The sequence below is a fragment of the Myotis yumanensis genome, unplaced genomic scaffold, assembly GCF_028538775.1.
Source record: "Myotis yumanensis isolate MYYU_CA2020_CCGP unplaced genomic scaffold, mMyoYum1.0.hap1 SCAF_1, whole genome shotgun sequence".
NCBI classification, from domain to species: domain Eukaryota; kingdom Metazoa; phylum Chordata; class Mammalia; order Chiroptera; family Vespertilionidae; genus Myotis; species Myotis yumanensis.
This window is the reverse complement of record NW_027223752.1, coordinates 77,687,842-77,701,732: the sequence shown is the minus strand read 5'-3', so window position 1 is coordinate 77,701,732 and position 13,891 is coordinate 77,687,842. Positions and strand designations below refer to the sequence as shown.

The 13,891-nt window shown below is 42.7% G+C and overlaps 1 protein-coding gene across 4 annotated transcripts in view; it reads right to left on the bottom strand.

The window, feature by feature from the left end:
• Nucleotides 1-670: 670 nt before the first annotated feature.
• SCG5 (secretogranin V) overlaps nucleotides 671-13,891 on the bottom strand; it is a 61,031-nt gene continuing 47,810 nt past the window's right edge. Inside the window, exons 4-6 of one of the 4 annotated variants that reach the window (XM_070425463.1) lie at nucleotides 12,576-12,688; nucleotides 4,997-5,050; nucleotides 671-1,243 (exon numbers count right to left, since the gene is read on the bottom strand). In XM_070425463.1, the coding sequence (XP_070281564.1) occupies nucleotides 1,148-1,243; nucleotides 4,997-5,050; nucleotides 12,576-12,688 (263 nt within the window). In that variant the 3' untranslated portion in view covers nucleotides 671-1,147. The remainder of the gene's footprint in view (nucleotides 1,244-4,996; nucleotides 5,051-12,575; nucleotides 12,689-13,891) is intronic. The other 3 variants (XM_070425470.1, XM_070425478.1, XM_070425487.1) reach the window with 3 other exon arrangements.

The following is a 13,891-nucleotide window of genomic DNA, read 5'->3' as shown; positions in this document are numbered from 1 at the left end:
AAAATTAAATCAAGGATGATCTTTCTCGCTGAGTGCTTCCTCCCTTTTATAGACAAAGAAATTGAGGCCAATGCTACCAAAGCCTGAAATTGTTGTCTGCTTTAGACTGAGGAGCTGTAAAAGGCACGGGAACCATCTCCCCCGTGAACTGATCCCTGCCAGCCGTCCACTGAATTGCTTTTCTGACCCGGGAGAGTTCGGCTGGAAGGAAAGTGCACACCTCTTCACAAACAGGCAGCACAGGACTCCAGCACCACAGTGGAGCTGGCCAACGTCCTCAGTGCCCCTGGAGACACGTCGAGACCAAGATGGTATGATCTGCTGCCCGAGGGTCTCAGCAGTGTCAGATCGGGCCGCTGATGCACCCCCAGAGCCCAGCCCTGTGCCTGGCACATGACAGAAACCCATTATTTACTTAATAAACAAAAATAACTCAAAATCAGAAGACCTTAGTCATTAGGTACTGTCTGTGCCACTTTCAGCTTTCCGTGGAAGCTCTGAGTCTCAGTCCCACCATCTGTAAAATGGGGATAATAATGCAGCCCCATTTGCCTCACAGTATTATTGTTAAGATCAGATACATTCCTATTCATGAGTTTGTCCTAGTAAGCAAAGACATTGTTTTCATAATGGTCTAAATGAAAAAACAACAACCTTCCTATGCCAATGCTTGCACACAACGCACATTTATTAAGATGCAGCCCACTGAGATGTGTCAGGCCCTCCTCCGAGTACAACCTTCTCTATTGGTGTGTAACAACGCCCACGGGCTGGGTGAGCGACATCATCAAAACCAAATGCCAGCGTTTTACAGACTGGGCCCAAATAGTGCAGCCAAAGCAGCATTCCAAACGGCAAGAAATCTGACATTCCATTCACAGTCCTGCTTTTCATTGTTATTGACATACACACTTTCATTTTAATGCTCATTTCAGATCCTCATAAATAAATTTTTTAAAAAAGCTTGCATTTAGCAGAAAGCGGAGCTATCAGTGAAGGACAATGCAATAGCAAGGTAAAGCTGCTTTTCATCCACACTGGACTAAATTATAAGCATTTTGACATTCACAGGGGCTCTAATAACAGGTGCACATAAGCAATACCAAGGCCTGACGGCGGGTGTGGGTGTCCCCCCAGCATCTTCACTTTACTCTGGGTCCTTATCCTCTTCTGAAAAATGGGGGACCGATTTCTTTGCAACAACGTTGTCCAGTCTCTGTCCTTGTAGATATGGGTTGACACTCTGAAAAAAAAAATTATATATATATATATATATATATATATATATATATATATATATGGCTTGGTATTATACCTGAACATCGATAGAGACACCTCACAAAATAGGTGGATGAGATCATTTCTGGTCTATTGGGTTAACTATAAGGTAACAAATAATTACTCCAGTGAACTAACCCACATCTCAGTGGGAGGAGAAACGTTGTCTGATAGATGTGTCTCATTGTGTCTTTCATGCAGCTATCAAGTCCTTATTGGATGCATTGTGGCCCCCCCTCCTTTGCTTGGCACAAAGATTTGGAATTAACCAGCGAATAGGCTCTCACTATTAACTTAGATACACAAGCCCATTATGAAAGAGAATTATTATTCTATGGCCTTAATAGGGGGGAGAGAGAATCTGAAATGCATTAAATCATTAAATTATTTTACAAGACGAAGGTTCTAAAGATCACCAAGCAGGGCCAAGGTGAAATTCGATTTGCAGACTAGTCATAGATCATCCTATAATGCTGGCTCTTCCATGCCAGCATTCTCCTAAAGAGGATTCGGCAGCGGCTCGGTAATCATTTCCACCTTCCCTCAGTCAAATGGAAAAGCTGAAGAAAAAAGGGAGGAAGTCATGTGGAAGGCTCCATTATTTTTGACTCAAGACTCCATGGTCTGAAATCTCTTTTATCTGTTGGTATTCTGAATGAGTCAAGGTTTTTCCATTCCCTCTTTAATACATATTTTTTTTGAGGTTTGGATTTGAATTAGTAATTGCAGCTTTACAACATAGCCTTTAGCAAGTAGAAAAAAAATTTCAAAAGTTTTGAAATATTGGTTATTGAAGTCACCTTCCAATGACTGAACAAAAATACAGGAAAGAAGCTGTAGTTGCAGATGATCAGCAATCCCGCTGCATACAGAGTCCCCAGGGATGAATGGGCAGAGTTCACAGGTCTGCTGTGACTTTTGAAGGGTGAGCAGACATTCTCCAAAGAGATGGATTGGGACTGAGTTTAGTATTTGTAAATGTCCTTTCCACATTCCAATGGGTAATGAAGCATGCCAGTCCCACTCACCCTGAAGAAATGCATCACAAACCAGCTGAGAATTTTAAAATATGCAATGTCCTCAGAGATCTGAAAAGTGTCATGTCACAAAAGATGCCAGGAAGACATCTTTAAAATATTTAAAATAACTAACATTTTTTCTATAACAAGAAGGTTGTCAGCTAGAATGGCCCTAGCCTATCCCAAAGAATTATATCAAGATCTTTGGAAGGTAGAGCAAATGTGAACTGAAAAAGCATATTCATATCATAAATCTCTTGAGTGATTTTTAGTAATATTTATTCTGAAAATTCTACTACATTAAAAAAGGAAAGTAGATTTTTGTGTTTAATCAACAGTGGAATACAAGGTTGATAGCTCTTTACTAGTAAATAAAACAAATAGTAAACCTCAAATATTAACAAGATACATCTTCAGAGTTAAAAAATTTGCGAAGTCATTTAAAGGTGAATTAACCTTTTACTCATGAAGCAAGTAGGAATTCAATTGAAAATGAGCAAGTATGGAAAGTTTCATAAAACCACCTGGGGCTCCGTTGTAACTTTGAGGAGAATCCTCTTGGTGAGGGTGTTTTATGGGAGATAGTCCTTCAGACCAGACCCAGAACATGGCAAAGAATGGAGGGAAGGGGGAGTAAATTAACGAAGAAGTAAAAGGAGCAATCAGTTGAACTTTGTTGATGAATGTTTAACTATTAGCATTGAATCCTAACTTAAGAGTAATAATAATGATACTTGGTTTTAATTATCCTCTGGAGAACTTAAGACACTTATAGATTTATCTTCAGCTTTGGGTGAGAGACTAGCCAGGTTACAAAGTGAACATTATTCAGTTACACAACTGAAGAACCAGTGGGATTGAATCCCTACTTTCCATGTCCTCTGGAAACCCACAGCAAATACTGAGCTTCATTGGAGAAAGCCTTTCCCAAAGGGAAGCCCATAATTTCTATTGATTCATGCATTTGAGGTGGTAGAGTCTTCAGTCAAGATGGGAACACCATCTGAGGCATGATGACAGGGGAGGAGAGTTCTATTTCCCCAACAGTCCTGAGAGGCTCACGGTTTGTGGCATGAGCTTGGGTCTTTGTAGATGCCCGAGAATAGAAAGAACTTGATACCTCTGGGTCACAGCGACCCATATTTTCACAAATTCTAAGCCTTTCCTACGAGGAGGAAGTTGAGGCCAAAGTAAAACCTTTATAATATGTGTCCTAGCCAGAATTCTGATTTTGATAATCCTGGTTTCATTACTGAACCTAAACCGTGACCCACAGTCATTACTCAAGTCAGGGCAGAAGGAATAGTGAGCCAAGAAGCAGAGACAATTAAAGCTAAAGGCTAAGTTATTCATTTTGGGCCCATGATTGGTCTTATTTGGAAATGTCCTTGTTGCGCCATGGAGAGATATTTAAGCTATTTTGCTGGTAAATTATGTGTATTCTGAGCTCCTGGAATAGAATTTATTGATGTTCTCTCAAGCCCACTAACACCCTTCATACCCTTCCTGCCACCATCTGCCACTGGACACTGTAATCACCTGAGAAAAACCCCTATTAACTCTGTTAACTCTCCCAAAGATCTGTTTCCAGACATCAAAACTGCATCTAGCATAGAAAACTGGCCATGGGATTTCTGTGTTTTGTCAGGTAGCATAGGGGTTTGGGAATCTCTGTTGCAGGGTCCTGAGAATTAATACTGAATTAAAAAAAAACAAAACCCACCTCCCCACCTGCTAAGCACTCTGACTGGACTCGGCAAACCTCTCAGCACAGCCGCCATGACCACTGTCCAGAGTCCCACATTTCACCAGGATCCCAGCACTTATTATTCTAAATAACCAGTCAGTGGCCTTGGGTACATGGTTTGCTTTGTATATTTTAACAAAGATGGCTACTCTCTGGTAGCACTTAGCTATGTAATACTAGGATTTTAACTTTTTCTCCTGATGATCAGAGAATGGTGGCAGGTGGCCGGGCATTCCTGTGTAGGAAGGTTCCAGTAGATTATCTGAATGGACAATGATCACTGATTGAATCATGGTGCCATCAAATGCGTGAGAAACCCAGCGCTAATTCAACAGCTTTACACGAGGCAACACCACAGCGGCTCAGTATGACACATCCAGACCAAAGTCCCACCCTGGGCAGCCCTGGGATGGTTGGTAGATTCAGAGGTCAGCAAACCAATATAATCGATCTAGTTGATGTTTACATCAATCTGGGTAGGCCAAGAAAAAAGGCATGTGGGAAGAATGAGGTTTGTTCTTCTCATCTTTTGTCCCCACATTCCTTCAGCATTGTTGCCTGGAGCACGCCTTTCATCACTTCCTTGTCCCTGTCTAGTGCGTTTATGTAATTGATGCAGATATGTGAACAGTCTCCCAGTGGCCTACAGACCCTCTGAGGAAAGACACATCCTCACGTACACCCGGGCAAGAGATGCAACACACGTTTCCTGTGTACAGTGGAGCTGATGGAATCACCACAAAACTTGGCTTTGCACTAAAAACCAGGTACGAAAGCTTGAGAAAGCCATCCCAGAAACCAAGGCGGACTTTGTGGGCGTGGCCTGGTCACACAGACCACTGTTCTGCCCTCCCAGGACGGCTCCATCCCAACAACTGCAGGTTACAGCTTGTCCATGCCCCACTCAGAAAGCTCCGGGCATCCCAGCCACCACCAGCCCGCTGTGCGTTACCCTCCGCTTTCGTCTCTGTCCTGCCTTCATCTTCTCATACAGGAGCTTCTTGTTCTAGAGTGGGAAGAAGGGACAACAAATACATGGATCAGATTTGGTGAGCCTCGATCTTAACAACACTTGGTGTGTCCCCTGGATATTTGCATACCATATTTTGGAAACAAAACTAGATGGAAAAAAAGAAACTAGATGAAAGGAAGGTCGCATCAGAAAGCTAGACCACGAGGGGGACGCTGGTGGTTGTGCAGCTCTGGGTAAAGGTCTCTGCAATGCCCCGAGGCACCTCCCTGTCATCAACATCCCATAAACGGGAAATACGGCACGATCACACCCAAGCGCGCTGGAAACCCATCTCCTCACTGTGAACAGCCTTTGTTCAAAGCAAACAATGTTGTGTCACTTTACTTTTGGGCCTAACTCCCTTTTTATGAGCTGTACACATAAACTGTTCTCTAGAGCGGTGCCCGCCCATGAATAACAATCCTCTAGGTAAATAAATGGAACTCCGACTTCGGCAGCCTTTCCTCCCGTGGCTTTAGTCTGTGCACCCAGTCAAGACGATCGGAAAACCATTTGGCCTATAACAATTTTAATAGAGTGAGCCTTTTAAAAACTGCCAAAAAAAAACTTCTTGGCAGAAGGAAAGTTATGTTGCGGGGGGCGCGGGGGAGGGGGACGGGATCTGTTACCACAGTTTGTATAAGTGTTTCCACATATTGCTATATTTCAAACACACAGGGGCTGGAATGAGCTCTAGACTATCGGACACGTGCTCAACAGATTTCCCTTCTGTCGGGATCACAAAAGACAGACACGTAACCTGGAGGCACAAGGGGAGGAGGGAAGCTGGGGGGCTTTACTCGTGGGTTTTGTTTTTTGTTTTTAATCAGAAGGGAACGAAGGTATAAAAAAGGTGATTCATCGTACTCTAAATAAAATACCCTCACATTGATTTTTTTTTTTTCAAAGGAGATGACAGAGTTTTGGTAAGGAACAAGTTTATACAGCACTTGTATCCTCAGAACTGTCTGGATAGAAAGAATTTTTTTATGGTGGATTTGGAAATGAAAATGACACATGCCAAGAATGAGCTTCGTAATTTTCATGTTCATTAAAATCTACCTCACCCGCAATTTACAATGTGTATTTCTTGCCCAACCTCAACTATGCAGGGAGGCCGCACCAGGGAGGGAGGGACCCCTGGCTGCCAAAGGCCATCCTGGCCATGGCCTCCATCTCATGCTCCCTTGGGGACTGATCGGTTTAATATCAGATGCAGTCTTGCCGTTTTCGACAACATGGATGGACCTAGAGGGGATTGTGCTAAAGGAAATAAATCAGGCAAAGAAAGACTAATACCATGTGATTTCACACATATGTGGAATATGAAAAAAAACAACAACAAATCATAAGCAAACTCATAGAGGCAAATAGCTGATTGGTGGTGACTAGAGGAAAAGGGGGGTAGAAGGAGGGCAAATGGGTAAAGGGGGTCAGGAGGTCAAATGTATGGTGAAGGATGGAAATTAGACTCTTGATGGAGAGCACACTATAGTGTATACAATATTGAGTTATAATGTTATACACCTGAAACTTATATCATGTTATAAACCAATGTTACCTCAACTTAAAATATACATATACATATACACATACACATACACATACACATACATATACACATACACATATACATATATGGAGAAAGGGGGAACATGGTCATTTACTGGAGGAATGAGTAATATCGCTGTGAGGCTGTTGACCGGTGTTGCCTTTCTGGGATGTAACAATTCCTGATGCACAGAGAATATCCTGTGCAGAGAAAAAGGAACCCTCGTGCACTGCTGGTGGGAATGCAGACTGGTGCAGCCACTGTGGAGAACAGTATAGACTTTCCTCAAAAAACTAAAAATGGAACTCCCATTTGACCCAGTGATCCCACTTCTAGGAATATATCCCAAGAAACTAGAAACACCAATCAGGAAGAATATATGCACCCCTATGTTCATAGCAGCACAATTTACAATAGCTAAGAATTGGAAACAGCTTAAGTGCCCATCAGCAGATGAGTGGATTAAAATACAGTGGCACATCTACACGATGGAATACTACGCTGCTGTAAAAAGGAAGGAACTCCTACCATTTGCAACAGCATGGATGGAACTGGAGAGCATTATGCTAAACGAAATAAGCCAGTCAGAGAAAGATAAATATCACATGATCTCACTCATTTATGGATTATAACGAACAACATAAACTGTGAACAAAAACAGATCCAGAGACAGAGAAGCATCGATCAGGTGCTCAAACCTCAGAGGGAAGGTAGGGGAGGGTGGGGGTGAGGGGGAGAGATTGACCAAAGGACTTGTATGCAGCATATAAGCATAACCAATGGACACAGACACCAGGGGGGTAAGGGCATGAGCAAGGCGGGGGGTGGAGGGGGCGGGCGGGGGATAAGGACACATATGTAATACCTTAATCAATAAAGAAAGGAAAAATAAAACAAAAGAATATCCTGGGAGTTTGTGCCTGAGCTGGGGAAGGGGGCTGGGGGAAAGGAGTGAGGATAGGAGCATCTTCATGTGCACCTCTGTGTTCAGCTGCCTGAGCATGGGAGGGACTGTGCAGGGACCTGAGAGCTGGTACCATCATATAAGACAGCCAATCAGTGTGGAGGAGCTCCACAGTGCCACCAGCAGGGTGGAAGCAGCATCGTTTATTACTCTACTTTAGAAGGTCTTGGGCCAAATTATGCCCATAAGAGCCTTCATTCAAAAGGAAGTGCAGAAGGCTGGCAAGTCTTCCTCTCAAAGACGGTCCCTGTGTTTCCCTGAGGACTAGGGTTAGGGTTAGCAGGATGGTGCTGTCCCACCTCTGCATGGAAGTGCTGGAGTGCGGCGATCAGCCCCGCTTTGTATGGATCCAAGGGCAGGGACTGGCAGGTATCGTGTGGGTAGCAGACTTCTAAGAAGAAACCATCCCCCTTTCCTGACACCCATCCTTATTGGCGGGTGGGGAGGGGTGAGTGGTGAGCCTGCTTCCCATGTGAGTAGCAAGTTCGAGTTCATAAAGAGGGCTTTCCATTGTGCTATCAAGATTTTGGGCAGCTGCCCAGATGTTGGTTTCAAATTCCATTCCTAAATGGAACCAGGGAGGCTTCTTGATGGAATGTCTGTTTCCAGGGGTAGGGCAGGGAAAGCACAAGGATGAATGAATTTGGGATATCTAATTGGGCCAGAAAGTTAGGAAATGCTCAAAAACAATGATGGGACATGTCAGAAGAAAGAAAAACCAGCACACAGAGACTCCCACTGGCTGCATCCAGGACAGTCTGTACACCAAAGTAAATAACGAGCATCAAATATTTAATATTGATATTAAATACACACAATTTTAAGTAAATAAACAAAGCAAGGAAAACCCTTGCTTAGACTAGAATGCCAACCAATAAGTGCATAAAAATAACAGAGTAAGAAAATTGCCATTAAAATGACCATAGTTTTCACTGATTCTGGTGAGGGTCATCAATGGGTACTAAAATTGTTGGTTAAAAGTTTAATGGAGACAGCATATTTACACAGTCCCAAAGTATCCTTCCGCAGGTCAATTATTAATTCCAAAAGGGAAACTGGTGATTTTACACGGGAGAAAGCTGGCAGACACTACGTTAACCAGGTGAGACTAACGGGCATCACGTGCTTCCTGGCATAAAACACTAAAATAGAAAGGCATAACTCCAGTCTGATCACACGGGAAATGCGATGAACACCAGCTGAAGAACATTCAATTCTTCAGACATTGCTGAGGTTATGAAAGGTTAAGAGGGTCCTGGCCTCTCATTTCTCCCTCGGCTCAGGCTCTGGCCATGATCAGCTGCTTCCGTGCAAGGAAGAGCCCCTAGTTGTCCATGCTGCCAATGAAAAGATGTGATAAGCACTCTGATAGGAAAAATATTTGCTGTCAAGACAACATTTTCCTGGGTAACACTTTGTGATTAATGTGTGAAGGGGAGTGACTGGCATCTATAGCAGCCTGCCTTTGGTCATAGCCACTCAATGTTGTGGGTACACTCACTGTCTGAAAGGCAACCAGTCCTAGATAGGCCTTGATAGGATCATGTACAGGACACATTCTGAGCCATGGAAAAGGTAAAGGACTTATCCAATTTTTAAAGAACCCCTGGAGTCAGTTTGGTTCAAATCCCAGCTCTGCCAATCATCAGCTCTGTGGTATTAGGCAGCCTATTCAAATTCCCTAAGCCTGTATTTTCTCATCTGTAAAATGAGAGTAATAGGAATGGGCAGCTTGAATGAGATAATTCAGTAAAATATTTAATATAGTGTCTGGTATATAATATGTGCTCAATAAATATTACTATCTATCTGTGTATTACAAAAGGCAATTACCATTCATCTTTGTATTCCAATCACCTAACACAGGCCTGGAAGGCATATGATGTACATTTCATAAATGTGTCTTGATGCATTAACAAAGATAAAAATGCAGGAAACAAGACAGACACTTATATTTATATGTGAATCACTGCTAAAGACCCAGTTCGGCTCCAGCTAATGTCAAAAACAGAGAAACATTATTAGCAAATAAGGAATCAGGTCTTGCATGCAGTTTCATGGAAAAGATAATTATTTTGTTAACTTGAAGGATTGTTGAGCTTAAGACAAGCTTGAGGCCATCATTCTATATATACACTACGAAGGCTTGTAGACCCCAGTTTAGAAAAGCAAGACATACTCAATTCACACTTCCATGTGAAGATCAAACAAACCATATTTTACTGCTAGGTGGTAATGAGAAATTAAATGAGGAAAACTTAAGTTTAAACAAACACATAATTATAGCTGATAAAAGGTTTATAAACATTGCTCCTTGGTCATTGATCTGTAAGAGTACTTCCCTTTTCATTTAGTACTAACTTGTTTGTTTGAGCTCCGATGCACACAATGACTAGGAATGACTGAGAAAACAAATTGGTATTTAGAGAAGGATGCAAAGAGGATGAAGGGTGGTGGCTGGCCTCTTACTGGAGCACTGAGAGTGAGTGGAACTTGGTGAGAGAACTCTAAAGGTTTTTAAGAAGAGGCAAGGAAAGTTGGCAAGAGAGAAGTTTCCATTTCTCCCGCTTCCCCAGTTGGGATCTCTGCCCTCAGTCAGACTTCTCCCAGTCTCCCCCTTGCTTCCTTTTTCTCTTTTCCAGCCTGCCAGTTATGCAGGCTACCTTCTCACCTTACACCTCCATGCTGCCCTTTTTAGCAACTTTGACTTCCTCAATGGGTATTGTACAATTGGCCATGAGTCCTCAGTCCCGGATCTTCCTCTACCCTTATCTTCCATCTTTCCTAGTAACTGTACCCGGTGCTCATGGCAGAACTAGAGCATTTTACTGAATGTGATAATTCAGTAAAAATATTAAACATAGTGTCTGAACAATGCTAGGTTGTGTTCATTTTATTTTCATGCAGTTCTTCTCAACCAGAAGACTATAAGCTCTATGAAGACCAATACCGTGTCTTGATGACTATTGCATATTGAGCACCTAGCACGGTGCCTGGAATGAAGCAAGCGTAATATCTTCCAATTAATCTTTGTTGAACCTGCCCTGGCTTCTGTTTGGCAATACTTTTGCCCATTTCTTGTGATTCCTCTGTGATTCTCTGTGGTCTTCTACTCTCTCCCTCCCTCTCTCTGCTCCCTTCTTCCCTTCCCACTTCCCTCTTTTCTTTCCTCCTTTCTTTTTAAGATTCCCTCAGAGGGAAAGTTCATACCATCCACTTCATATAAGCCTGACCTATCTCATCTTTCCTCCTCATGCTATACTAGTATTTATGCCACACACCGATGTTAGGTTGTCAGCCCCCTTGGAAATGTCGTAGAGCCTCATCATGTTGGGGACTTTCACTTGAATTCACAGCTTTCAGAGCTGGAATGACTTCCTTTTTTCCTAGCTTTCATACCTTCTGCTACCAGAATAAGTTCCTTTATAGAAGCTTTTCATAATTCCAGTCTCCTATTTAAGAACCTATAGATGTTTGCCAATTTAATTCAACATATTCAAACTCTTCTAGTAGGCTGCAGCATGGCTCCCCATGCCAAGTCTCCCTAACAGAACTGCTTATGAAAAAGAAGAGAAATAAAATGATGCATATTGCAAGAAGCAAGATCAACTTAGGAGGTGTTATTGATTTGTTGTTTTAAGACAGGAAATGTGTGCATTTGAAGGTTGCATGTTGAATCAACTCAGTGCAATGTTAAAGCAAGATGATGAAAACGGTTAACGAGCAGGGACATCTTTCTCTAAAACGGTGTAAAAGGAAGGGAGAGCGTTTAGTCCTGAGACTACAAAATTCCTAGTAAAGTCGAAGCAAGGTCAGCTGCCAGTAATGAGCTGAGAAGGGATTGATAGCTTTAGAAGGGCTTAGGAAGTTAGGAATAGCTGCTCATTCACTCATTCCACAGATGTATTGACTACCTACTGACATGTGAACTAACACTCCCTAGTATTTTTCCACTTTTCTCACATGGCTTCAGCATCCAACTACATGGGCCCAACCACAGGGACACAGATATATCCCCATTCAACTGGGATCTCCTTTGGCCCATTGTCCCAGCCTGCCTTCACCATCTTGAATCCCAAATGTCACTTTGTGCAAGCCCTTCCAACTTTGTGTCATCCTTTGAGAATCTGATAATTACACCTTCTATACTTTTTAAATTAGAAACATTTATTAAAATGTGGACATGCAGGATGCCATGTGAAATCTCTCTCCCTGTTGACGTGGACCCTTTAACAAGCTCCCCTTTGGGGACGTTCTCTTGCCTGGGCTATGTCTCCCCACTGCTCCCAATAGGACTTCATGAACGATCTCATCAAATACTTTGCTGAAGTCCAAGTGCACCACGCTCACTTCATTTCCCTCATCGAGCTGGCAAGTCAGTGACTAATGCTGGCAAGTAGAATACAATTAGTTTGACAAAACTTGTTTTTAGCAAACCTGTGCCAAATGGTCGTGCTTTCTCTTTCCAAGTGCTTATAAACAATTTCCTTAACTGGCAATTATAGATCCTTGCCTGGTATTGACAGCAAGCTCACGGCTGCACATTTTTTTTTCTTTCCTTAACTCAGAATTACATACATCTGTTTCTAAGCTTCTGGCATCGTTTTTCCTTAGTTCTGTAGCGGTCATTACCCTACTCTAGAGATAAAATTTGCAAATTTTTTCAGTATCCTTTTTTAAAAACAATCATATATTTCCTATAAGAGCTGCATGAAACACTGGTGACACTTTAGTATGTATGGGGTGGACTGCAGTGGAAGCCTCTGCAGCCTATAGCTAATAAGATGGGTTCAGGTCATCCACTCTTCAGATTGGTTGGAATATTGTGGCCTAGAGTGTGGTTTGGACTAGAACTACTTAAAGTCCCTCTCAACCAGAGATTTCTAAAAAATCAGCCACTAAACATTTTTTCTTCTCTCTCCCCACCTATATTGCTCATCTCTCCCATCGGTATCTTCAGAGCAGCAGAGTATAAACCCACTAGTAACTAAGATTGGACTTACCCACTTGCCCAAGCCTGGGTAATCATGTTCGGGATCATACAGGTGCTGGTGCAACTGGAATTCTCGACTGAACTCCGCTGTGTCGGGGGTGTGTTCTAAACATCCATCATCTGCTGCAAACAGCAAAGGGTTTGAGGAACGGCCAAGGCATTTATCGTTATTCCAAAAGATAATTTATTAAAAACAACCAGACACCCAAAGGTCAGACTGTATTCACATCAGTCACTCTAAGTCACTTTTCCTCTGGGATTTGTTCATCCCAAATGCTCGTACCTGTGGCTGAGACTGTTTGGCTGACCACCAAACCCACTTTCCCTTTCCCCTCTGCACACAGCCAACTTCCCAGCCGTGCTTTGCAATAGGGCGGTGCTGTAGGCCTGAGTTTGGGCCAATGGGACGTGGGCAGAAATGATATATTCCATTTCCAGGCCTACCCCATCCGAACCTCCTATATAGTCCCATGCCCACCTTGTTGTTCTGCTTTATACATGTAGCCAATCAGGGCAACTATGTAGAATTTAATAAACAAACTGCACTAACAAGCAAAATAGAGGCAGACTCATAGAGAGCAGGCAGACAGCTCGGGTGGGGGGCAGGTGTCAGGGGTGGTAGAGGGATTGAGCAAAAAAGAGAAAAAGAGAGAAAGAACTCATGGACACAGACCACAGTGTGGTGATTGCGGTGGGGAGAGGGGTGGGTGAGGTGGAGGGGAATAGGTAGAATACATGGTGATGGAAAAACAAAGATGAAAGATGGCAGTCTTGTTGCTGAACCTCCCACCCCACCCTCTCCACCACACCCTCACCATCTCTGGCAGGACTTCATAGGAGTGAGAAATAAACTCCTATTGTGTTAAGACACTATCTGCTTTATCTGTTATAACAGCAAGTATTTCCTTAACTAATACACTTCCCTTCCACATGACTCACTCTGTTTTCCCTTGGGTGAGTTCTTTAGCAACACTTTCAGCTCTTGGAGAACATACATGATACAAGAACAACAATCACTAGACAGTACCTGCGGTTGTGTGTTATGGGGGTAATGGGGTAAACTTTGAAATCAGACAGAGCAGAGCTTGAGGTTCAAATCCTAGCTCATAAGTGACAGATCGGTTTAGTTCCTTGGAAACTAAAGGAACTAAGTTAACCTAGTCTCTCTAAGTCCATTTACTCATCTGTCAGGTGGGAATAATCACATACGTACCTTACAGGCTGCTGTGAGAAGTAGAGATGATTGTACACAGAGCATTTGGCACATACTAGGTTCGCTTTGTTTTAATTCCTTCCCCACCACTTCGCTTTAAATGACAGTTTATA